The following is a 26,127-nucleotide window of genomic DNA, read 5'->3' as shown; positions in this document are numbered from 1 at the left end:
GCAAATAATTTAATTTTTTAAAGCTAAAAACATGGGAAAATTTTAAGTTTAAATGATTTTTTTTTTAATTCAAATGATCAAAATATGTTTTCTTCAAAATTTTTATCTTGTAAAATTTTGTTGGAATTTTGTTTATTTTCTCTTTTACTTTTGATTTCTAATTCAGTGAAAAATAAAAAATATTAAGAGAAACAATTTAATATATTTTTTCTTATTTTTGCAAAAAAAAATATGAGGAAAAAATTTAAATGTAAATTTTTTTTTTTTAATTCAAATGACTTAAATATTTTTATTTTTCAAAATTTTTTAGGGAAAATTTAGTTTAATATTTTTCACTTTTGAGTTCAAATTTAACAAAAATTAAATAAAAATTAAAAAATATTTTTTTACAAAACGAAATTATTAATTTTTTTTCCTTAAAATATTTGAAATTAATTTTTTTACTTGAATTAAAAATAATTAAAATATAAAAATTAATGAACCCTTCAAAAAAAGTACAAAAAAAAAATCATAAGTAAAAAAAAATTAAAATGGAAAAAAATTAAAATTAAATCATTTTTAAATAAACCAAAATATTTATTTTTCTCAAATTTTTTTTGACGATTTTGTTTAATTTTTAATTCAAATTCAGTTAAAAAAATAAAATTAAAAAAATTAAGAAAAATTTAAAGTTATTTTTTCAGAAAACAAAAAAAAAACGAAAGAAATTTTTGCCCTAAAATATTTAAAATAAATTAAAATTATTTTTTAAATAAAAATAAAAGTGAATGAAGCCTTCATAGAAATTTATCAAAAAAAAAAAAATATTTTTTTTCTATTTTTTGGTCAATCAATAATAATTTATTTATCTATAAGTATTTTTTTAGTAGATTTTCTCTTAAATATCACTATTAATATAACATATTTTTTCTCTTCTATCATTAATTAAAGTTTTTGTTATCCAATATTTTTTTTTTAATTATCAGGTCAGTTCTAAGTTTTATTTTTCTTTTAAGTTTGTCATTTCGTGAAAAAAATCACGACGACTCCCAAATATTTTTCTATTAATAGCAAATTTATGACCAATAAGCTTTTCAAGTTATTTAATATTTATTTTATAAGTCAGTTTTTTCACTATTCACTATTTTTTCTTTTTATTATACGATTAAATATATTTGAAATTGCTTTCTTGGACTCTTTTTTTCTCAAGAGTTGCAAAAATTTTGGTACACGATTTTTTTCTCACTAAATAGATGCAAAGCAGTCTAACTCTAAAAAGTTTTTTTTTTCGTCAAAAAGGTAAAAAGAGAAGCACATTTAACTCGTGTCCTGTTTCTGTTCTAATTTAGGAGTTTAGTAAATATTTTTAGTTTTAGATGATAGTCACAAAAAATTATGAAAATTATCAAAGTCCTTGTCAAAAGGTACTAAATATATTTTTTTCTTTTTTTTTTTGTAGATGAAACTGGGAAACCATTCATGTCAAACTCGATAAGTGTCATGTAAATTTTTTAAATTCGATTTCACATCTTTATCTGTACATCATGATGTCACTGCTTTGGTACATGCACATGTAAGCGTCGCACATGAGGCGTTTCGCGTGCTCGGGTAGCATTTTATCACTGGGCGCTAACTCGTGCAACGTGCGAGCTCCTTCTTCCGACAGCCATTGCGGTAAATCAGGTACGGATACCATTTCGGGGATATTGTAGCCATTCTGTTCGCCTTTGCGATCCGCCATCGAGTCGAAAAAGCACCATGGCGCATCTTGTCCGAAGCCAGCTTTCACGAAGGCGACATAATGCGACGTTTCGATGCATACGACAGCGAAGAGCTCCATAAAAAGTCGCGGAACGGGACAATGTTCAGACATTATTTTGAAATCGTGTGGCACAGATAAGGGTTTTGGAGTGTGATTTGTTCTAAAAAAATTTTTTTTTTTAATTTTAGATGAAAATTATGAAAAAAAATTGAAAAAATTTACCTTTTTGAATGTGAATGCGCTGTTTCAAGACACTTTTTGCAAAAAGCTGTACTTTCTAAGCCCACACCGCATTGCAACATCCCAAAACACTCACGACACTCGTATTCTGCCAACTTTCCGCACACCGTGCATTGTCGAGGAGCTAAAATTACATAAAAAAAAATTATTAAAAATTATTTACATATTTAATTTTAATTTTAATTTTAATAATTTTAATAATTTTAATAATTTTAATAATTTTAATATTTTAATAATTTTAATAATTTTAATAATTTAATAATTTTAATAATTTTAATAATTTTAATAATTTTAATAATTTTAATAATTTTAATAATTTTAATAATTTTAATAATTTTAATAATTTTAATAATTTTAATAATTTTAATAATTAATAATTTTATTAATTTTAATTTTAATTTTAATAATTTTAATAATTTTAATAATTTTAATAATTTTAATATTTTAATAATTTTAATATTTTAATAATTTAATAATTTTTTCTTAAATTTCAGATAAAAACTCACAATCTTCAATGATATCCGTGACATCCAACACTTGCGACGGCAAAATCCGCGGATACATTTTGTAATTCTTCCCGAAACGAGGCATTTGAATGATCAAACAAGACGGCACTTCTTTCAGCTTGATGTCAGATTGCAGAAAACTCTGTTCGAAAAGCTGCTGAACCGAAGGCAGACTAAGGCGTTCATCCTTTTCCACGAACAACTGATAGTAGAAGGCGTCTAAACCTGAACTCAACTGAAAAAAATAAAAAAAATATTTTTTTTAATTAAAGTTTGTGTGACACGCGACATGAAAAATTAATGAGAATTCATTTTTTTAGAGAAATTTCAAGAGGAAAAGTCGCAAAATGTTGAAATTAATGCGAATTTTCACGATTGTCGGAAGATTTAAGAGGAAAAATTTGCGAAATCGAACACCTTCGATCAATATTGAAGCAATCGATTGGAATTTTACGAAGAAATCTGATGAGAAATCGAAGATTCGGAAGAAATGTGTGAGTTTTCACAAAGCAATTCGTTGGTGTGAGTATTTTTCATTAAAAATTTAAACTTTTTTTCATTAAAAATTTATAAAATTTCTCTTTTCAGTCCTTTTACTCCTCTGTTTCCTGTCAATTTATCCCGTTTCTGGCATAATGAACAACGATCCGCGTCGTTTGTCATACCGAAAGTTCTCTTTTCGCTTCTTTTTCTCGATGATTCTTCTCTCCTTCGCAACTTTCGAGACAATTTGCATCACAAGAACTTTTTTCATGAGTCACGGAGGCGTTTTGCGAGCAACAGGCGTCGTTTTTTACTTTTGTGCGACATTGTCGTTGTATCTTTTCCATGCGGTGGCACGAAAATGGCATGATTACATTTTGTATTGGAAGAAACATGAAAAAGTCTTCCTCAGTGAACCGTATCCGATGCCGAAATATAATTTGGAGAAATTATTGACAAGAATCGGATGCGTTTCGCTCGGAATTGGATTTGTTGAACACACTTGCTTCATAACGGGGGAGTTTTTGAAGAGTTACAGGACAATTGTATACTGTAATGCAACAGCTCGAGTCAATCTCGTCGCCCTGTCGTACTTCAAACACAAAAATCACGTGATACAAGTGACGGGATTCAGTAATTGGTTGATTCCATTGCTTGAGGTAAGTCAAAATTTCCGTAAAAATCAAATTTTTATGAAAAAAAATTTAATTTTTTCAACAGTGGACCAACTTTAGCATCACTTTGGCATGGAATTCAGGCGATATTTTGATCTCCGTTGTGTCTATAGCGCTTATCACGCGTTTCCAACAGTTCAATAAACGTTTGCGGAATGCCTTTGATGAAAAAATTGATCTTACAGAAGATGATTGGCGGGAACTTCGTACTCATTATGGACTTTTAGTTGACTTGACACGCAAAACTGATAAACTTTTGGCAAATTTCATCTTTCTCTCGTGTTCGAACAACTTGTATTTCATCTGTACATTCCTTTTTCATATCGGGTAAGTCCTCAAATTGCACTAAAAATAAATTTTAATTAAAAATTTCTTCAAGCGATGAACGTTCTGACATAATTTTTCACGTGCAACATTGGATAACGACAATTTATCTCATTTTACGCACATTTATGGTTCTTTATTTGGGAGCTTCAGTGTATGAAACATCTCGACGCATCTTACCAACGATAAAATCCGTTCCCGCAAACAAGTACAACATTGAAATAAAGCGTTTTTTGGATCAAATCGCTGCTGAACCTGCAATTTTATCGGGACATGGGTTCTTTTTCCTCACAAAACCGTTGATTTTAGGGGTAAAAATTATTTTAAAATAAAATAAAAAATAAAATTATTTTAAAAAATTATTAAAAATTAATAAATTAAATATAAAATAATTATTAAATTAATAATTATAATTATTTAATAATTATTTTTAATTATTTAATTATTTTAATTAATTTAATTCAATTTATTTAATTTTTAATATTTTTTTATTTTAAAATAATTTTAATGAAAAATTTAATTTTTTTTTCTTTTAGATGGCAGGCGTTATCGCAACTTACGAGATAGTTTTGATGAATCAACTCAAAAGATTGCCTCCTGAAGCCCCAAATTGCTCATTTTCGGATCTCTAAAAATTTTTTCATGCAAAAAATTGTTTTTGTCGCGTATGAACAAACAGCTGACTCAACTACAATATTTGTACAGCACATTTTTCCGTACTTATCGGCACGCAGAACGACACTTTAGACTTCAAAACAAAAATAATCGTCGTGTTATGAAGTACATTTTACATTTTTACTCGCTTTTTGTGTGAAATCAAGTCATGAGTTACGAGAAATACAACTTTAGGTTAGAGTCAAAGGCTTTTGCGGGCAATTTTTTGGAAATAAGTTACGAATTTCCATCAGAAGGACCCTTGTTAAAGGCTTTTAGAGGTAAATTTTGATTGAAATTAATTGAAGGTCGGTCAATGACATCGATTTTTACTTCACAGATGGCAAAATTGTGCAAGAAATTCAAGTTTTTGCCGACTTTGGGGAGAATGTTGAACAAAAAATGACGAAAAATGGTTTTGATTTGTACAGCGGGCCATCGAAAATTAGTTTTTCCATCACGTTGGATGTTCCTGAGTTCATTGAATTCGAAGTTCATCGAAAATTAAAGCAAAAAACGACGGGAAAAGATGTCGTTAAGCTCTCTGGATCTCATTGGTATGGCGGGCCTGAGCAAATTCATCAACAATATTATCCAATTGAGGGTCAGAAGTTCACAAATTACAGTTACATCCCAAAAAGTGATGATTTTATGGCGATTTGTGAACGTTATTGGCTTAATTCAAAAGGTTCTTATGTTTATGTGAGCTTCGAAACGCCTCTTTTCATCGAGCAGCATCCTTATTGGGAGTTACATCTCGTTGCGAAACAAGAATTACCATATAACATCGATGGAAAAGACGAATTTTTCGAGTCTCGATACTTTTTGGGTGTCGGAAAGAACTTGAAAGAAGCTCATATGAAGGCAATTGAGCAACATTTGAAGAAACCCGAAGGAATTCCTGACGAAAGAATGGCTCATTATCCGATTTGGTCGACTTGGGCTCGTTATAAGAAGGATATCGATGAAGAAAAAGTCGAAAAATTCGCTGATGAAATAATTTCTCATGGATTTAAGAATTCTCAGCTCGAAATTGACGACGATTGGGAGGAATGTTATGGATCTTTGACGATAAATCGAAAGAAATTCCCCGATATGAAAGGTTTAGTTGCTCGTTTAGCATCAAAAGGCTTCCGAACAACGCTTTGGGTTCATCCATTCATCAACAAAAACAGCAATAAATGGTACGTCGAAGCAATTTCAAAGAAATATGTCGTTTTTGATCACGAAGGACATCCGAACACGACTTGGTGGAATAGCGGGAACGGCGAATCATCTTATATTGACTTCACAAAGCCCTCAGCAATTGAATGGTTTGTCTCTCGTTTGCATAAATTGAAGTCTGAGAACGGATTTGAGAGTTTCAAGTTCGATTCAGGCGAATCTTCATGGCCTCCTGCTAATCCCGTGTTAGAAGGAGATCGAAAATTGCATCCTGGGATCATGACACGAAACTTTTGTCGCGAAATGTCGCAATTTGGAGCTGCTTTGGAGATCCGTACAGGATGGGGGACGCAAAATTTGCCACATTTTGTACGAATGATGGATAAAAATTCAAATTTTGACTTGGAACAGAATGGATTGCCGTCGCTCGTGACAACATTGTTAACTTTTAACTTGAACGGATATCCGTTTGTTCTTCCCGACATGATTGGAGGCAACGGATACAATGGAAAACCTTCGAAAGAGCTCTTCATCCGATGGTTGGAAGCAAATATTTTCATGCCAGCGATGCAATTTTCGTATGTTCCATGGGATTACGATGAAGAAACTGTTGAAATTGCCAAAAAATTACTTGAATTAAGGGAAAATGTCGTCATGCCTGTGCTGATGAAAGCGATGAAACGAGCTGTGGAAGATGGAAGTCCCGTAAATGCTCCGATTTGGTATATTGATCCTGAAGATACAGCAACTCATGATGTTGGAAACGGTAATTTTTTCAATTTTTTCTGATTTTTGAACGAATTCAAGTCAAAAAAATTATTTTTTTTCAGAATTTTTGGTTGGAGAAGAAATTCTTGTTGCTCCGATTTTGCTTCAAAATGTCGTTTCTCGTGATATTTATCTCCCAAAAGGACATTGGAAGGATGGAAATGGCAAAATTCATGAAGGTAGTCAATGGATTCGTAACTTTGAAGCTCCGTTGGGGACAATTCCGTACTTTATCTTACAAAATATTGCTGAAAATGAGTTGAAATGAAGTTAATTTGAATAAAAATTTGTGAAAATTCTTACAGGCAATCCAAATTTGACCCAAGTTTGGCTTTTGAATGTGAAATTTTGGAGTTTCATCATTAAAATTTGCCAAAATGTTGAAAATACGTCACTGAACGATCGATTATCTGTTGATTATCTGCCTTGATATCATTATATCTCTCAAAAATATATTGATACAACTCATAAAAATCGAAATTAAATCAAAGTAAGTCATCATGAAGTACATTTTTCATCTCCTATTTCTCGTATTTTTGGGAAAATTTACTTTTGGATACGAAAAATATCATTTTCAACTATCTTCGAGGCATAATGAGACAAAATTTCTTGAAATAACGTATCAATATCCATCGACGAGCCTCTTGTTAAAGGCTTTCAGAGGTAAATTTCGAAATTTTCTTCCAAAATATCCAATAAAAACCAAAAATTTGTTCCTCAGATAACAAAATAGTGCAAAAAATTGAAGTTTCCGTAGATTTTGATGAGTCTGTTACCCAACAACTGACTCCAAATGGCTTCGTTTTGATCAGCAACGATAAAAAAATAACATTTTCGATTACAACTGACACCGAAGAGTTCATTGAATTCCAAATTTTCCGTGAAATTTTGAAAAACAATGAAGCTCGTGACTGTATTTCGCTCGAAAATGCAAATTTTTACGGAGGTCCCGAGCAAAGTCATCAACAATATTGGCCAATTGAGCGTCAAAAGTTCAAAAATTACTCTTACGTGCCGAAAAACGAGGATTTCATGTCGATCGCTGAACGTTATTGGCTTAATTCGAATGGATCTTATCTTTATGTGAGCTTCGAAACGCCTCTTTTCATCGAACAAAAGCCAAAAAAGGAGTTATGTCTAATTGCAAAACAAGAATTACCGTACAACGTTGATGAAAATTTATCCAGATTTCAATTTTCGTACTTTTTGGGTGTCGGAAATGATGTTAGAGATGCTCATATGAAGGCAATTGAGCAACATTTGATGAAACCCGAAGGAATTCCTGATGAAAAAATGGCGCGTTATCCGATTTGGTCGACTTGGGCTCGTTATAAGAGAGATATCAACGAGACTTTGGTCGAAAAATTTGCTGATGAAATAATTTTTCATGGATTTAACAATTCTCAGCTCGAAATTGACGACGATTGGGAGGAATGTTATGGATCGTTGACGATAAATCGAACGAAATTCCCCGATATGAAAGGTTTAGTTGCTCGTTTAGCATCAAAAGGCTTCCGAACAACGCTTTGGGTTCATCCATTCATCAACAAAAACTGCAATCCATGGTACGAAGAAGCAATTTCCCGTAAATTTGTCGTTTTTGATCACGAAGGACATCCGAACACGACTTGGTGGAATAGCGAAGAAGGAAAATCTTCATATATTGACTTCACAAAGGCTTCTGCGATTGATTTTTTTGTCTCTCGTTTGCATAAATTGAAGTCTGAAAATAATTTGTTGAGTTTTAAGTTCGATGCAGGCGAATCAAGTTGGCCTCCTGTTAATCCTGTGCTTCATGGAGAGCCAAATTTACATCCGGGCATCATCACGAGACGCTTTGTTCGTGAAATGTCGCAATTCGGAAGAGCTTTGGAAGTTCGTACGGCATGGGGAACACAAAATTTGCCTCATTACGTAAGGATGGCGGATAAAGATTCCAACTTTCGATTGACAAATAATGGACTTCCATCGCTTGTAACGACACTTTTGGTCTTTAATATGAACGGATATCCGTTTGTTCTGCCAGATATGATCGGAGGAAATGGTTATTATGGAAAACCTCCGACGAAAGAATTGTTCGTTCGATGGTTGGAAGCGAACATTTTCATGCCTGTCGTTCAATTTTCGTACGTTCCATGGGATTTTGACGAAGAAACTGTCGAAATTACAAGAAATTTACTTGAATTAAGGGAAAAAGTTGTCATGCCTGTGTTGATGAAAGCCATGAAACGAGCTGTGGAAGATGGAAGTCCCGTAAATGCTCCAATTTGGTGGATTGATCCTCAAAATACTGTCGCTCATGGCATTGGAGATGGTAATTTTCATTATTTTTTAAATTTTTGAGCGATTTTATGTCAGAAAAAAATTTTTTTTTAGAATTTTTGGTTGGCGAAGAGATCCTTGTAGCTCCAATTTTGAAGAAAAAAGCAACAAAACGTGATATTTTCCTCCCAAACGGTGTTTGGAAAGATGCTAATGACGTCATTTACGAAGGAAATCAATGGATTTTGGATTACAAAGCCCAATTAGGAACAATTCCGTACTTCATTTTGCACGAAAAAGCTGAAAAATAAAAATTTCCATTAAAACTTACCTTCAAAAATGGATCCGCTCTCATAATTTGTGATAAAAGGCAATTCAAAAACTCCTCCGGGTCTTTTTCTTCCGTCGTAAGTCCCGTTACCGAACTACTTTTATCCAGCAGATGTCGGAATTTCAATACACGATCCGCTCGCACAAACATACTTTTCCGCAGAGGATTCACAATTTCCTCCCGAAGCACTTTTTGGATTTCCTCGTAGTTGTTATTGTCTTCCGGCTCTTTTGGGCGAAACAGGAGCGAGTCAAATACTGAGGTAAAGGTAAACATTGAGAAAAGTGTCGCGTCGAGGTAACACGAATTGTGATGTCCTTGGATGCCCTTGAATTTACCGCAAACGGCGTCGAGATCTTCGGGTTTGATGATTTCTAAAAAGGAATTTTTTATTAAAAATCACAAAATTTCTTAAAAATATTAAAAATTTCTTACTCAAAGGAGGCACAGAACCCTCTACGATTGGACAATCAACTTGCCCGAACATTTTTTTGCCATCGAGAATTTGGCTGGAACGCGAACTTTTCGCTTCTTCGACAAATCTTCGATCTTTGCTGCACTGCGAGGGATGCACGAACAACGCACGATTCGGGGGACATCGAAAAAGTCGAATTCCGTTGTAAATTCCGTCAGTTAGGAGCAATGGGCGATCATTTTGTTCCTCTTCCAGTTCGACTCCGACGATAATTCGATTGTTATTTCCATTTTGCGTGCTTCCGATCCATCGAATGACGCCGTAAAGGTTCTCACTGATGTCCGTTGACACTTCTACCATCGATCCAACGCCCAAACTCGTGCCGGGAATCTCATTCAAGGGCGTCGGGATGAAAGGTTCTGTGTCATTTGTGACAACAGGTGCCGGTATGAGATGTTCAAGATGTGTGCTGTTGCCTGAAAAACAAGAAAAAAGTTGAAAATTAGAAATTTCATGAAAAAAAATTAAAATTTACGAGCAACATTCGAGTAAGAAGCGATATTTTCATCAAAATAATCGTAGTTGGCATCGCCATTCGTGTCTGACAATGCGGGCCAATCGAAATGTTCTAACACTGTTAATGGGATTTGATCATATTCGAACTCTGTCGATCTATTTTGGTCTTGATAGAACATTTTTACGCTATATGGCGTTGTGTGTGAGTCAATTAATTGATAAAAATCGGCGGAAAATGATGAAATGTTTCGTTTTTTGTCTTAATTTTATAAAAAACTTGAAAATTATTTTGAAATTTATTTAAAAATCAATAATTTAATAATTAAAAACTTAGATTTAAAGTAAAAACTTGTAAAAAAGACACTTTTTGAACAGAGATGTGTAAAAAATGTTCAAAATAAATGTGGAAATTTATTTCTCACGAATTTCTCTCGAACAACGAACTCTTGTAAGAGACACGAGAGATCGGAAAATGCGAGAAAATTCTCATTATTTGTTTATTTTGAGTTTCTTTATTTATTTACTAACCGGCGAATTTTCCTGTTTTCTCGTTCAAGACAAGTTTTCGAGAGACATCGAACAGAAATTTGCCAATAACGAATGATTCGTCCATGTTTCGCTTGCAAAAATGATTTTTCAACTAAAATTATCAAATAAATAAATAAATGACTCAAGCTCTGATTTGATGTAAAAAGTTTTTTGAATCATCAAGGCAGCTCAGCTATATACTTGCAAAATTAACGACTAATGAGCATACAATTGCAACGTAATGTCTTATCTTGAGTGATAAGAATTAATTTATGATAAAATTTGGGAAAACAAAAGAACAGCGACGTCGAAGTTGATTCATTGAGTTTAGAAAAAAAATTATAAAAAATTAAATTTTTGTAATTTTAATTTTTATTTATTTTTTAAAATCAAAATTTTTTAAGATTATTTTAAAAAAATCTTAAATTAAAAAAAAAATTATAAATTTTTAAAAATTAACGGTTAACCGATTGAACCGTAAAAATTTGAAAATCGCTTTTCTGCTAATTCATATTTATTTTTTTTTTAATTTTATTTTTTTAAAACTTTTTTTGTGATATTTTAAAATTTTGACTTTAATTATGTAATTTTAGTTTCGTTAAAGAATTTATAATAGAAGAAAATTCTAAACAAAGAAAGATTCTTTGTTTAGAATCTACTTTCTCGAAAATCTGTGGAAAAAAATAACGGAAGAAGAGACCTTGCAACGTCAAGTATAATGATGATATGAGACGGCACGCGAATCTCAGTTCAATACACTTTCGAACAAAAAACAAAAAAAACGAGAAGAGGAAGTCTGAGAAATAAATCTCTCAGTTTTTGATAAATATCTTAACGTTTTGTGTTGATAGATTTACAATATCTCGAACCAAAAGAGAAAATGAGAGCGAAAGTTCGATAAAAATAAATTTTCTCATTTCTTGAGAATTTTATTAAAATTTTCTCTGAGATGAAAAGAGAAAATACGATCGAGCACAAAGGATCAAAACAGATCATGTGAAAATATGAATCCCTGCGTAAAATTCAAAGAATTACTTTTCAGTTGATTTTAAGACGCGACGTTGATCGGTCGAAAAACTAAAAAACAAACGGAATAATTTTTGAAAAAGGAAGTCAAAGAAATTTGAGCTTTTAGTCCTTTTTTTATTCAAAAGTTATTTAAAGAAAATTTAAACAAAAATATTTTTAAGAAATTTTTAAAAATAAATTTTAAAAACATTTAAAAAAAATCTTAAAGGTAAGAAAAAAAGTGACAAATTTCCACGAAACCCAAACAATGGAAAAGCAAATGCAAAAATAAATGAATAAATAATGTGTTTTATTATAGTATGAATCAAACAAAAAAACAACGAAAAAAAATGAAATAATATAAACAAAAAATGTGCGCATCTCTTTATTTGAATCGTGTGGTCTTAACTGAAAAACATGAGAAAATAATAACACACACAAAGCAATTACGTTCTAAAGTCTTTGTTTGGATTCAAATTTACGTCTAATATTAAACAAAAACATTAGTTTTCTACTTTTTGTGAGAAAAAAGTCGCAATTGATGTTCGAACAACTGCTCGAGAAACTGAGGGAAAAAATGAATCATGGAAAGCGTGCGATGATAAATTGTGACAAGAAAATTGTTTTTCGAAAAAAATTGCAAAATAAAAGAATTTGTCAAAAATTACCAAAAACAAAGGCAATAAGTGAAAATGTGTCGTTTTTATATTTTTTGAAAATTTTTAAACAAAAAAAATTAAAATTTTATTTAAAAAATTTAAAAAAAAAAATAATTATTTATCGGTTAACCGATTACCGATAAGAATTTGAAAATCGCTTTATAGCTAATTCAAGTTTTTTTAATGATTGATTTTTTTTTAAATTTTTCTTCCTACTTTAAATAATAAAATTTTTCATTTTAATTTATCGCAAAATAAAAATTGCCGGTAGAACAATACTCGAAGCTATATAGAATTACAATATTGTTTAAAAAAATTTCATGAAGAAAACAAAAAAAAAATGAAAAGCGAGACGCAGATTGTTTTTCCTTTATACAAAGATTAATGGAACACTTGCCGAATCAAGTTCATTTTCGACAGACTTTTTTCGGGGGTTATTGATCGCATTACATTGATAAACAATAATTTTTTAATTAATTTTTTTTAAAATAACCAGACAGCTCCTCAGAGTTGGCGCTATCGTTGTTTTGTGATTTAAAAATTTTATTACGAAACTGACCTTTGACAAGAATTTTAGATTAAAAATAAATCGATTTCGTGTCGAATTTGGGTCAGTAGTTGGCGAATCGATAACGAAACGGTTGATAAATTGATAAGCTGAATAGATATTTAACTCAAAAGTTAGTATTTATTAAAATTTTCAATTTTTTTAATAAAATATTTTTAAAAAAATCATTTTTAAAAAAAAATTTGAATAAAAAAAAATTAAAAATTTCGAATTTTCTTTTAAAAATTATTTTCCAACTTGACAAATTTTAACTTTTTCCACGAAATTTCTTGTTGATGAACTCACAAACGTTCCCATGCACCATCCAAATATCAAAATGGGATCGTCCAAAGTAGTTTTTCGTCGTAGTTGCGATGTTATCAAAGCAAAGAAAGCAAAATGTCGTGAAATTGTGACACTTGATGAAATATGTGATGGAGAAAAGTCCTCCCACACTCCGTTTTCGTGTGAATTTTACGTCATTTTGTAACACTTTGCACTCCATTAACATGTGATAAGTGCCAAAACATGCAATTTTCTGATGAATTAAGTGTTGGATGGGATCGTCTATCATTTGTGGCATTTGCAGATGTTAATTTTTGATCATTTTAATCCAATTTCGATTAATTTTATTGTCAAAAATATCGAAATTTAACGATTTTTGCCTCATTTCCATTGGAGACGATGGCGAAGAGTGCATTGTATCAAGGTCGGTCAAACAATAAACAAAAAAATTATATTATTTTTGTACTTTTGTAGCGTAAATGAGTTCATTCATGTTGTTTCGTGCTATTTTTAGACCTTAACTGCTTGTTTTTCCTTATTATTCCGCGCGGTTATTAATAAAAACTCAATTGTTTTGGTCCAAAAAGTAACAAAAACAATATTTCTTGATGGTTTTCTCAACCTCCGTTTCACGTGACACACGACCTTTTGCTCTCTAACGACTAATTTTCAAGGGAATCAGCTGTTGGCACTGTTTATTATTCCGAGACGGCGTGTCTCGTTTGGTTTTTTCATGTTGCATGACACAAAATTACCGCTAACGACTTTTTTTCTAAGAATCCACACAGATTTACGATAAAAAAAAGTCAACACAAAGAATCGGCGACGAATTAATTTTTTGGTCAAGCACCTTTTAACGATAAATTTTCTTTTTTTTTTCAGGAAAACTATATTTTTTTTGGTACAAAGAAAAAAATCAGTCAAGCTGAATCCCGCGGCGATAAAAATGCCAAAGTTGTGTCAACCGGCAACCTTGGAGGACTTGGCGTTGAAAGGATGCGTCAAATATTTGCGCGTGGTTGGGCAACAAATTGTCGAAGTGCTCAATGAGTCGCTCACGATCGAGACGCAGCTTCCGGTTTACATCGACATGTTGAATTTGCTGTTTGACATGAATGTCCCGTGTTACCTTTTTGATAAATTGAAGACATTAGTTTTTGAGGAGATTGAACAAATGGTTAAGGAAATTAAGAAAAACATCGATGCACGATCCAATCCAACGAAATTTCTCACAAGAACGAGAATTGCGGTGCAACTTGCAGAGGTTGTCATGTCACGTCATTTGAGGGTTTTAAGATTGTGAGTTTTTATTTTTTTTTTTCTTTAATTTTTTTTAATTAAAATTTTTTAAAATTTTTCGTAAATTCAAAAATTCGTAAATTTTTAATTTTTTAAATATTATTTGAAATTATATAGATTTCTTTTTTGTCATGAAAATTTTTTTGAAAATTTTCATTTAAAAAAATTAATTCATTATTTTTTTTTTAATTTTCAAAAAATAATATTTTTTTTATCTCATTTTTTTCTTAAAATTTTTTTTTCAGAATTTTTTAAAATAATTCATTTTTTTAAAAAATTTTCAAAAAATAATAATTTTTAATTTAATTTTTTTCTTAAAAAATATTTCAAAACTTTAAAATAATGTCCGAATAACTTTTTAAAATTTTATTAATTAAATCATTTTTTATCTCATTTTTTTCTTAAAAAAATTTTTTTTCAGAATTTTTTAAATATTATTTTCAACAAAAAATTTAAATAATAATTAAAAATTAAATTTTTTAAAAAAAGATTTTGTAAAAATTTTTTTTTATTAAAATATTAAAATTTTTTAATTAATAATTAATTATATTTTTTTCAAAAAATTTTTTTAAAATATTTTTTATTTTTAAATATTTTAAATGAACTTAATTTTAAGTTCAAAATTTATTTTTTGAAAATTCAATAATTTGAAATTTATTTTTTTTGCAGTGACAAGATGCCCAAAACCATCCGACAACCTTTCTACATCAACTTAAATCGGTAAATTTCTCATAAAATTTAATTTTTTAAGCAAATTTTAATGAAAATTTTTTTTTTTAGTTGCTCAGGTCTCGTCGTTCTCGACATGGGATCAATGTCGGGCGGTTGGAAAACAGAAGATGTCGAACATTTTTACCTGAATGGCTTGAACACGATGACAAATTTACGTTCTGTGACTCTCGCTTACGATTGCACCGACAACATCTTAGATATGCTCGCGATGACGGCGCCTTTAATTTCTCACATTGACGTCTCAAATTCGAAACTTATCACGGATCTCAGCGTGGATCGATTATTGCGATTCAAACATCTTCAATCTGTGCAACTTCACAGAACGTCTGTCACGATGGAAGGTTACTCGTATCTCCTCTTGTACTCTGAGCACCTTGCGGATTTGGGAAAATATGACGATATTGGGCGTTTGTTGGAGTATATGGATCAATTGAATCCACAAAAAACGAGATTTAAGCTTCGGAAGTTCTTGACAACGTATGCAACGTCGAAACATTTGCAACTTTTGTGCGAAAAATGTCCCGAAATTGACACAGTTTCAATTTTTCACAACAAATTGTTGGTAGATTTGACACTTTTGGTCGGTTTGAACAACTTGACGACGTTGAAATTGCTCTCGTGCGACTTTTTCGGCGACAGAATTCGAGATATTTTGAAAATTAAAGGTTGTAATTTGACACATTTGCATTTGGAGCACGTGGATGAGATCGATTTGAACGCTTTGACGTACATTTCGCAATATTGTCCCGACTTGAAGATCCTTTCGCTCTACAATTGTCAACTTTTGGACTCAACTTCGGTCTACATTCGAAAACCAACGATTCCGCCCTTCATGAATCTCGAACGATTGACGTTTGCTGCTCAGGGCTCCCGAAAACATTTGGAATTTCTCTTAAGAGACGCTTACAGGATCAAATATATCTCCTTGGGAACTCAATCTCCGACCTGCGATCAGCTTTTCAGCAACATTTTGGGCTGCAATCCGCTCCAATATTTGGAAGAAATGCGAATTGTTCACTCGGATGAAGTCACGATCACAACAGCTTACAAACTTGCCAACAACTGCCCCAATTTGAAGTACTTGAAAGAGCTCGAAGGATGGACCTCGGTGAAAGAAAGCGAAATTGAGGCTTTCAAACTTTACATTAAAACGAGAAATTTGGATCTGGATATCACGCCATGGCGAAAAGTCGGGATGGAATGAACATCCGAAGAAAGTTTAAGGACCTGAATGTGATAAATTTTTGGAATTTTTCAAAAATGAGACTGAATTTTATTTTTTTTACGAAATCGAAAGAAGACTGCGCTTGGATAGTCACTTTTGAGACCATTCCAAGACGAAAGTCCCAACGAAAAACGAATTTTTAAGTGTTAAGTCGTGTTAAGTTACGTTACGTTAAGTCTTAAGTTAGGATAATTTGTAACAATATTTGAACCTGAACTGATTTTGGTTAATTTATTGTCGATCCTTCGTACGAAGAAGGACTTTTTATACGCTTTTTTGAGTAATTTTAATTATTTTTTAAGTTTTGCAATAATTAACGAGCGATTTAAGTTTGAAATTTTGAATAAAGTTTTTTTTCTTACTACCTCGCTGAGCAAAAATGAAGTTTTTCTTTATTTTATTTTTTTTTAATTTAAAAAAATTGAAAAAAAAATAAATTTTTAAAAATTTATCATAAAAATTAATTAAAAAAATTTATTAATTTCTTGAATTTTTTACATAATATTTAAAAAAAAATATTTTTTTTCTAAATTTAATAAATTTTAGGCTGTCAAAAATTTTACTAAAATCTTAAATTTTTTAATTCAAACTAAAATAAAAATTTTAAAGAAAAAAAAATTAAGAAAAAAATTTAAATTTTTTTCGTAAAAAAATAAAAAAATTAAATTTAAAAGAAAAAAAAATTAAAGAATTTTTTTTTTTTAATTTAAAATTTTTTTTTTTTCAATTTTTAAAATTTTTTATGTTCTATCGTTCAAAATTTAATTTTTTTAGGTAAGAATTTATTAAAAAAATATTTTACTCACTTCTTTTATGTCCATTAACTTCCAATTGTTCCTTTTTGACTTTCGTTGACGATATGAGATGCGAAATGGGGTTCGCCGATTTGTTTCTCTCCCTCAAATAACTACTGCTTGCCGTCGAACTACTCGAGCTCGATGCTCCTCCGCTGATAATTTTTGCTTTTTTGTCATTATTCAGCAACGGGGCGAGATCTCCCGCTGCATTTGGCCAATTTTCCCCCAAAATATCCTTCAAATCCATCTCACTTTGGTTCAATTTCTCCGTCGAACTCGTCAAAGTTGGCGGCGGATCAACAATTATCACATCGCCGCTCGCCTTTGACGCCTCCTTGATGTCAGCCTTATCGATAATTATCAGGTCACGATCTTCCAAACTGAGGATTGTACTTGCTTTTGTCGTTTTCGAAGATTTTTTCTTCCGTTGCTCCAAATTTCTCTCGTGATTCTCGACATATCGCAGATATTCGTCGTTATCCGTGAGTTGATTGGCAAAATGAACGCTTTTGTAGCCGACGCTGCTTCCCGTACTGCTCGAACCGGAATCTTGTTTGTCGAGATTTGGCGTGGATTTGGAGATGGAAACGGATTTTTTGACGCCCACACTTTTTGGCACGCCGCCAGATGATGCGGCAGGATCCATATTCACTAAATGATGCAATTCTTCGCTGCTGTTTGCCTTCACGATATTTACTTCGGGTATGATGTAGAAACTGCTCGTCGGTTGTTGCGGCTTTTCATGTTGCTTCTTCGACGAGAGTTTTGACGTGATGTGTCTGTCGAGCGATTTGACGATTTCGTAGGCGCCGCAAGTTAATCCGTTGACGCCGCGTTTCAAGATATTATCTGTCACGTGACCTTGACGATCTTTGGGTAGAGGGCGAACTTGGTTGGCGGGAACGATGAGTGCGAGATTTTCGTCGCACGACACGTAACGCGATAAAAAGTCTAAAGTATCAGCTTGCGGTGAAAAGCCATTATCCAAAGTCTGAAATTAAAAAATTAAATATAAAATTAATTTTTGAATTAAAAAAAAAATTGAAAAATTTTACAAAAATGTCAATTTTTTAATTTTTCGAAATTTTTTAGCTCTTTAATTTTTTGTCAAATCTAAAAGCTTTAATATTGAAATTTAAAAAAAATTCTTCAAAAACTAAAAAATAAAAATTTAAAAAATTGTTAAAATAAAAACTGATTTAAAAAAAATTTTCACAAAACCCAAAATCACGGGATGACCTAACTTTTCAGTTTTTTGTACAAAATCGAAGATCGAATTTTATAAAATTTTTTGTTTAAAATGAAAACTGACTTAAAAAGTATTCTGAAAATTTTTTTAATTTTTGTGAAAAATCTGGGCAAAAATTTTAAAAATGATCGAATTTCATAAAATTTTTTGTTGAAAATGAAAACTGACTTAAAAAGTATTCAAAAAATTAAAATTTTCTTCCATATAAAAAGAGCTAACTTTTCAGCTTTTTAATTTTTGTACAAAATCTGAAAATTTTTCAGGCAAAAATTTTAAAAATGATCGAATTTCATAAAATTTTTTGTTGAAAATGAAAACTGACTTAAAAATTATTCAAAAAATTAAAATTTTCTTCCATATGAAAAGAGCTAACTTTTTTAATTTAAAATTAATTTTAGATTTAAATTAAAAAAAAATAACCTTTGAAAAATATGACATTTTTGTAAAAATTTTTCAAATATTTAAAGATAAAAAATTTTACAAAAAAAAAAAATTAGGGATTAGTAATAAAAAAGTGTGCATGAAACTAAATGAAAAGGTGAGTTTTTTTAGCAAATACAGATTTCCATCACTAATTATTTTTTTTTTAGCCAGATACAGTTTTTCTGTTGGTGCGATCCGATTTCTACATGATTTTTTGTGTGTGTTTCACTCATTTTAAGCATTTTTTTTGCTATTTACCAAAATCTCCAAACCAAAATGATATCCAGGTCCAATTTCGGGCACGAGACCTATGAACCGTATAATGCACGTATATGCGAAATCTTTCGTAAAAACTTGCCCCGACACTTGCACAATGTGATCCAGGTTGGATTTCGTGATGAATTGCACCCATTCGGGGTCTTTGGCATGCTCGAGACGCGCGTGCGGATCCGTAATTGCGATCAAAAAGGGCCACAACTCGGGCGACACGACAAGCAAATTACTCAAATTGCACAAAAACAAGTTATTCTCCCACACAAAGTTCTCGTTATGGAAATCGCAAACTTTAATACTGCACTTTTTGTTTGGCAGGCGCTCGTAAATTTGCACCATCATGCCTTTGAAGAGCGGCGTCGAGGTTTTGGCTTCGGGCGAATGCGATGTCCCGTGAATTAGTTTGATGTTGCAACTGTCGGAGCACACGGCAAATTCCTTCTTCCAACTCATTCTGAGGAATTCCTGAGGTCAATTAGTGTTCAAGGCTTTGTTTACCGCGACGACGTAAGTACACATATATGATGACAAACTGATTAAAAAACACGAAAAAAATTATTCTTTATTTGCAGAGTGACTCATTTTTTTCGGTTGTTATTGTTTATTTACTGACGACGACACTACTACTGAGGTTTCGCTTGTAATAAAAATAATAAATGAGTGAATTTTTTGTGGCAAGTACGTATGAGAACGTTATTAGGAAGGCGCAATTGTGTTTCAAACGCAATTCGAATTACATGGAAACACTTGAAAATGACTCGAAACGACAAAGAAATCGAAACAAAAGTCATAAAAGTACTGAAAACGCGTTCCTGCCTACTTTACCTCGACATTCATGCACGAAATTGATCGCACTTGCAATGTAATTTGTTCTTGAGAAGACAAAAATTGTAATTTAAAGTTCAAGTTTTTGTCTGTCTGAAGATTTTTTTCAAAAAATTTAATATTTTTTAAGATTTTTCATCAGTTTTGTTAGAAAATTGTCAAAATTATTGTCGAATTGTGCTAAATTTGACAATTCAATGAAAAAAGGAGCGACTTATTGTAATAATTTTTATGCATCATTACTCATTACGTTTGTTCAATTTAATTTGAATTCAATTAATGGAAGGTTAGATTTAAATTGAATCAAGATTTCATCAATTTTTTGACATGCAAATGTTAATTTTAATTTTTTGAATCAAAGACGAACTTTTGAAATTAAAAAAAAATATATATTTTCGAAAAAAAATTATATTTTCGAAAAAAAAAATTAAATTTTTTATGAATTTTGATAAAATTATTTTTAAAAAGAAAAACTGAACAAAAACTAATTAAAATTATTATTTTTTTAATCTTACGAAGAAGAGCTAACTTTTCAGTTTTTTGAATTTCAAACGAAATCTAAAAAATTTTTGGAAAATATTTTGAAATTCTATCATGAAATGTCGTTTGATATAAAACTGACTTGAAAAATTATTCAAAAATCTAAAAATTTGATAAAATGAAAAAAGAGCTAACTTTTCAGTTTTTCATTTTTTAACGAATTTTATGTTTTTAAACTGAAAATTTTTGAACAATTTCTTATGAAATTCAATTAAAAATTAAATCTGACTCAAAATATTTAAAATTTCGTGAATAATTTGAGAGCTAACTTTTCAGTTTTTCATTTTTTAACAAATTTTATGTTTTTAAATTGAAATTTTTTGAACAATTTCTTATGAAATTCAATTAAAAATGAAATCTGACTCAAAATATTTAAAATTTACGAAAAAATTATAATAGCTAACTTTTCAGCTCTTTGATTTTAAGACAAAAAACTGAAAATTGTTAAATTTTCTCAAAACAAAATTAAAATCTGTGTCGAAAAAAGCGCTCAAACTAAAATTTTCCAAACAAATCTCTACAAAAACTTTGTAGAATAGACCTTCCCAGCTGGTTATCTATACCTTTGACTCAATAACAAACACACACAAAGCCCGAAAAATGCCACAAAAACGTTTGTCGTCGCCGGAACAAGCCTATAAAGTAGCAAGAGTCACGATGCATGTTGCACATTCACTCGCACTAATCTCCTTGATATTATGGATTTTCTTTTGAAAAACTATTTTCAAGGGCGAATTATCTCCTCGACGCTAAGTATTTACATTGTACGTCGTCGTCGTTCGCACTGTATCGTTACAAGTGTTTTGCGTTGTTTTGTTGTTTGTTATGTAAAAAAATTACGAATTTTCCATCATTTCGTGGTACTTTGCACACAATTCGCTTCAATTGTTCAAGACTTTCACTTTTGTTTACTGAATTAATTTCATGATTTCATGAATTTCTGAACTCATAACTTAAATTTTTACAAATTTCTTTGATTTCAGGAGCTTTTTCAACAGATGACATGCAGGAGAACGTCGTGAAGTAGCTGAAAAAGCCCTTGGATGGACAATTTCTCGAGTTGGAAGGAAAAAGAAGAGATTTTCATGCACAATAAACAATCAATATCCAAAAGGGAAGTTACGCTTTTGCTTTACATGATCAATAATCCGCCATAATTCACTCAGATTTCAATTTAATTCACTTTTGGGAATGTTTAAGGTTCGTTTAGCACTTGGAACGTTTAAGAAATCACGCGATTTATCACTAAAATCGACATTTTTTGAATGTTTTTCGCGAAAATTGCTCGGTCGTAAACAACTGGCGATTTATTTCTTGCTAATTCGGATTTTTTTTGACAGCCAAATGACGTTTTGTAAGAATTCGTAAACAAAAGCACACGTGAAATTTAGGATTTTAGCGATTTTCGAGGATTTTAAGGAGTTTTAAAGGATGAAAGCGCACGACAACGAGCCTTTTGTGGATTTGCACAATGTTGAATTCTATAATTTTACGCCGCGAGCAATTTTGCACATGAAAAGTGATCGAAAGGGGCTTTTAGCGGTTGCGAGGTAAGAATTTTTACTTCACACAAGGGAAGTTTTTTAACAAAAATTTTAATTTTTAGGTCTGATAGAACGATCGAAGTATGGAATATTGCTTCAGAAGCCCCAATTTTGCTTCAAACTTTGTATCCAAAAGGAAATTTCATTATTGAAGGTCTTGCATGGGCTCAAGGGCAACTCTTCAGTGTCGACAATGACGGACAAATGCTTCAATGGGACCTGAATTCGGGCGAAATTCATAAAATTATGCGAGTAACGGGCAGTGCTGCGTCTTGCATCGACGTTAGTCCAAATGAAGACTTAATTTGCGTCGGCACAGAAGAAGGATATTTGAATATTTTTTCAGTTTCCGAGGAAAATGGCGTTTTATATCAAAAAATCATGGATAAACAAGAAGGAAGAGTCGTTTGTGTGACTTTTGATCCAACGGGAAAGCTTTTGGCAACAGGAAGTGTCGATAATTTACGAGTTTGGGATGTTCAAACGGGTCATGTGTTGCACAAAATGAGCGTTCCTCGTCTCGAAACGAAAAAAGAAGCGATTGTTTGGTGTGTGACGTTCGTTAAAGACTTGAAAATTATTTCGGGAGACTCTACAGGACGATTAACGGTTTGGGATGGAAGACTCGGAGTGCAAATTTCCTCACTTGTGGCATCAAAAGTCGACATTTTAGCGATAACAGCGACAGAAGACATGGAAAATGTCTTTTGTTCGGGCATTGATCCCGATATTAAGTCATATTCGGAGATCACAATCCGAAAAGAGGGCGAAGAAACACGACAATGGGTGCGTGGAAAGGGTCGTTTAATACACAATCACGATGTACATGCGTTAGTTTGGCACAACAAAAAGCTTTTTTCGGGAGGACAAGATGGATTTTTAACAATTTCATCTTATCCGCCCAAAATTGTCAACAAATATGGACCATTTTTGGCATCTCCTTCAGCTACAATTAGTCAGGAACAGCGAACAATCCTCTTGAAATACCAAAATTACCTTGAAATTTGGCGATTGGGAACGACAGAAGCAAGAGACGAACCCGGAAGACATGATATTTCATTGAAAAATCAACCTAAAAAACTTCTCGAGCTCAAAAGTAAACACGGAAAACACATAATCGACGCGAAATTGTCTCCAAATGGTTCGTGGATTGTCTATACGACTCCTGAACTCACAAAAATCTTCAATTTTGTCGCTGCTGAAGACCAAATACCAGATTTGCGTATCGTTGATGTCCCCGAAGAGATGCTCGGAGCACAAAAAATCGCCTTTAACGGAGCAAGTGACGTAATTTTCGCCTCAAACAGCAACAAATCCATTCAAATTTTCACTTTGGGAGTCGATTCGTGGCAACATACGACGACAATTGACACTTCGGGACATCTGAGCGGCGTAATTCGACAGCTGGAGGTCTCAAGTTGCGGAAAATTTCTTGCTGTGATGTCGTCGGGCAATGACGTTGTACTGTATCACTATCAGAAAAAGTGGCAAAAGCTTCTTTCGTTGCCGAAACACAGTCATGCTCCAACAGCAATGGGTTTCAGACCGCAATGCAAGTCAATTGTCGTTGCGTTTGCCGATCAAAAAGTCTTCGAGTACAATTTCAAAGAGATGTCTTTCGTTTTTAGCAGTTTTGTGGATTGCGGCAATACGAAACATGCCATTAAGGGAGTGACTTTTGATCCGAGACGAGCTGATGTTGTGTTGCTGCACACGGAATTGGGAATTAACGTTTTGAGAATGATGACGGAGGAGGAAGAAGAAGACGAGGAGCAAAATAATTCGATAATTCGGTTGAAAAAGAACAAGAAAGGGAGTGAAAGGAGAGATCCTGAAGGAAAAACTGTTGTTAAGACAGTCAAAGAGTATGAAGTGAGTAAAAATTTTCTTAAAAAAATTTAATTTTTGATCATTTTTGAAAATTTTCTTGACGAAAGTTAATCTTTTTCTGTGAGAAAATTTTCTTAAAATGACAAAAATTGACAATTTGAGCTCCAAAAGTCAATTTTTTAAACAATTTTTTAAAAATTTTCTTCCTAAATTGTCATTGAAATTTTTTAAAATTGCTATTTCAAAAATTTTTAAATTAATGATAAAAATTTTTCTTTAAAAATTTTCCTTTTGATCATAAAATACTTTTAAAAAATAATTTTTTGATAAATTTTCAACCAAATTCTCATAAAATAATGAAATTTCATTTAATTTCAGCATCTAATCCATCTGGAATGGCTTCAAGAAAAGGAACTCATTGCTGTTCATATCAACACTTTACAACTCGTCGAGCAACTTCCTCCGGCGCTCAAACAAAAGAAGTTCGGAATATCCTAAAATCCGCCTTTCATCGCTCCAAATAAACATTTTTTCTTTAATTCTAAATTTTTTATTGATCTAACTCTTATTTTCACTTTTTACTGATTCAATGCAAACTTTTTCATGGCATTAATTCCGTCATTTCTGTTCAACGCTTCCAATAATTTTTGCTGAATTTTCATGGCAGCGGATTTGGTAAGAACTAAAGTGTCGTGTTTGATCATCGAATAAACGTTCAAGCCGTAAACTGGCATGAAATTCACGTGCCCGAGCTCTTCCATGGCTAAAGCGATGTTTTCGGGTATGATGTCGAGACTAAAAAAATATGAGAAAAAAAAATTTTTTTTTAGGATTTTTAAATTTTTAAAAATTTGAGAAATTTTATCATTCAATTGATTCAATTTTTTACAAAAAATTTTAAAATTTTCAGTTTTTAAAAAAAATTTGAAGAGTTAGCTCTTTTTCGTAAAACTAAAATTTTTAGTTTTTTCGTAAAAATTTTTAGTTAGCTTTTATTTTTTTACATAATTTTCAATTAAATTTTAAACTAAAATTCAAAAATATTGCTTTGAAATTAAAATAACTGAAAAGTTAGCTCTCATGATAAGAATCCAAATTTAACCCTTTTTGAGTAATTTTTCAAGTCAGTTTTAATTTTTTTCTAAAAATTGATTAAAATTCGAGCTTTTAATCAGAAAAATGTTTAAAATTTCATTAAAAATAAAAAAAAACTGAAAAGTTAGCTCTCATCATAAAATTGAAATTTAACCTTTTTGAGTAATTTTTCAAGTCAGTTTTAATTTTTTATGAAAAAATAATTAAATTTTGACCTTTTGATTCAAAAATTTTTTAAAATTTCATTAAAAATTAAAAAACTAAAAAGTTAGCTCTTATCACAAGAATCAAAAATTTGACTTTTTTGAGTAATTTTTCAAGTTAGTTTTAATTTTTTATGAAAAAATAATTAAATTTTGACCTTTTGATTCAAAAATTTTTTAAAATTTCATTAAAAATTAAAAAACTGAAAAGTTAGCTCTTCTTCGAAAAACTTAAAATTTCTCATTTTTGATAAAATTTCTCAAATTTTCAAGAAAATCTCAACTTACTCATCAACAAACAAGCAAGAAGGTCCCCAATTTCTCTTTTCCATCAAATCAACCAAATATTTCGGATCATCTGTCGGAATATCGAGATCCGTAATGACATGCAAGTCATCCTGCGCTAATTTCACACTCAACGTCGATGTCAATCCCTGCACTCTCGAGAACCAATCCAGCATATAAAAGTGCGTTGTCGGCGAACGAGGTCCATGTGCAACGCCGCCTCCTTTAAACAAGGGACTCCGAATCGATCCATGTCGCGCACATCCTCGTCCCTTTTGCGGAAAAGGTTTCCTTCCGCCGCCCCGAACTTCATTCCGTGTTTTGGTATGAGCAAAACTCACATATCGATATTTCCGCTGCCACGTAATATTTTCATGAATCAAGTCGACGCGAGGCATCGTCGCATAAACATCGGGATGCACTTCAATCAGTTCGAGGTTTTTCTGTTCCGGCGTGTCGATATTTTCAACCCAGATTTGTCGCGGAGCACGAAGACATGTGCTGGCGGCGACTTTTGCCATTAACGCTTGATTTTCGGCATGAAGCGTATTTTGCCCGCGTGAACCTGCAAGCGACGAACATTCTCGGGACGAGATCACGAGAGCTCGGGAGAATTGTCGTACGAGATTTAACATTTTTTGTGTGAAAAAATGACTTTAGAATGAAAAATTCGTACGAGACTTGTTTACATCTGAACTCGAA

The 26,127-nt window shown here is 31.6% G+C and overlaps 7 protein-coding genes across 8 annotated transcripts; 5 read left to right on the top strand and 2 right to left on the bottom strand.

The window, feature by feature from the left end:
- Window positions 1–871: 871 nt before the first annotated feature.
- LOC134830659 (uncharacterized) lies at window positions 872–21,762 on the bottom strand. 2 transcript variants are annotated; one of them, XM_063844211.1, is made up of 8 exons: window positions 21,605–21,762; window positions 19,089–19,635; window positions 17,168–18,149; window positions 9,583–10,038; window positions 9,148–9,521; window positions 2,488–2,722; window positions 1,964–2,105; window positions 872–1,901 (listed from the first exon to the last, which is right to left on the bottom strand). In XM_063844211.1, exons 2-8 carry the CDS (start codon window positions 19,554–19,556, stop codon window positions 1,511–1,513), a joined length of 3,048 nt encoding a protein of 1,015 aa, XP_063700281.1. In that variant the 5' UTR covers window positions 19,557–19,635; window positions 21,605–21,762; the 3' UTR covers window positions 872–1,510. The 2 variants fall into 2 exon arrangements, with proteins under 2 accessions (XP_063700281.1, XP_063700280.1); XM_063844210.1 differs by lacking the exon at window positions 21,605–21,762 and having other exon boundaries at window positions 19,089–20,010.
- LOC134832189 (gustatory receptor for sugar taste 64a-like) lies at window positions 2,835–4,600 on the top strand. The gene is made up of 5 exons (XM_063846136.1): window positions 2,835–3,009; window positions 3,076–3,629; window positions 3,691–3,971; window positions 4,024–4,279; window positions 4,505–4,600. Exons 1-5 carry the CDS (start codon window positions 2,835–2,837, stop codon window positions 4,598–4,600), a joined length of 1,362 nt encoding a protein of 453 aa, XP_063702206.1.
- LOC134830562 (myogenesis-regulating glycosidase-like) lies at window positions 4,711–6,858 on the top strand. Its single transcript, XM_063844086.1, has 3 exons — window positions 4,711–4,903; window positions 4,963–6,552; window positions 6,617–6,858. The coding sequence occupies exons 1-3, from the start codon at window positions 4,792–4,794 to the stop codon at window positions 6,820–6,822; spliced, it is 1,908 nt and encodes a 635-aa protein (XP_063700156.1). The 5' UTR covers window positions 4,711–4,791; the 3' UTR covers window positions 6,823–6,858.
- On the top strand, window positions 7,055–9,129 carry LOC134832184 (myogenesis-regulating glycosidase-like). The gene is made up of 3 exons (XM_063846127.1): window positions 7,055–7,217; window positions 7,276–8,868; window positions 8,931–9,129. The coding sequence occupies exons 1-3, from the start codon at window positions 7,055–7,057 to the stop codon at window positions 9,125–9,127; spliced, it is 1,953 nt and encodes a 650-aa protein (XP_063702197.1). The 3' UTR covers window positions 9,128–9,129.
- Window positions 14,052–16,555, top strand: LOC134830660 (uncharacterized). The gene is made up of 3 exons (XM_063844212.1): window positions 14,052–14,404; window positions 15,074–15,124; window positions 15,185–16,555. The coding sequence occupies exons 1-3, from the start codon at window positions 14,052–14,054 to the stop codon at window positions 16,338–16,340; spliced, it is 1,560 nt and encodes a 519-aa protein (XP_063700282.1). The 3' UTR covers window positions 16,341–16,555.
- Window positions 21,763–21,833: 71 nt separating the features above from the next.
- LOC134832055 (U3 small nucleolar RNA-associated protein 4 homolog) lies at window positions 21,834–24,381 on the top strand. Its single transcript, XM_063845945.1, has 3 exons — window positions 21,834–22,018; window positions 22,075–23,884; window positions 24,221–24,381. The coding sequence occupies exons 1-3, from the start codon at window positions 21,900–21,902 to the stop codon at window positions 24,338–24,340; spliced, it is 2,049 nt and encodes a 682-aa protein (XP_063702015.1). The 5' UTR covers window positions 21,834–21,899; the 3' UTR covers window positions 24,341–24,381.
- Window positions 24,369–26,120, bottom strand: LOC134832056 (large ribosomal subunit protein uL4m). The gene is made up of 2 exons (XM_063845946.1): window positions 25,429–26,120; window positions 24,369–24,637 (listed from the first exon to the last, which is right to left on the bottom strand). The coding sequence occupies exons 1-2, from the start codon at window positions 26,058–26,060 to the stop codon at window positions 24,421–24,423; spliced, it is 849 nt and encodes a 282-aa protein (XP_063702016.1). The 5' UTR covers window positions 26,061–26,120; the 3' UTR covers window positions 24,369–24,420.
- Window positions 26,121–26,127: the final 7 nt, after the last annotated feature.

The sequence above is a fragment of the Culicoides brevitarsis genome, chromosome 2, assembly GCF_036172545.1.
Source record: "Culicoides brevitarsis isolate CSIRO-B50_1 chromosome 2, AGI_CSIRO_Cbre_v1, whole genome shotgun sequence".
Classification (NCBI taxonomy): Eukaryota; Metazoa; Arthropoda; class Insecta; order Diptera; family Ceratopogonidae; genus Culicoides; species Culicoides brevitarsis.
Note: the sequence above shows the minus strand (reverse complement) of the source record. Positions and strands in the feature narration are given on the sequence as shown.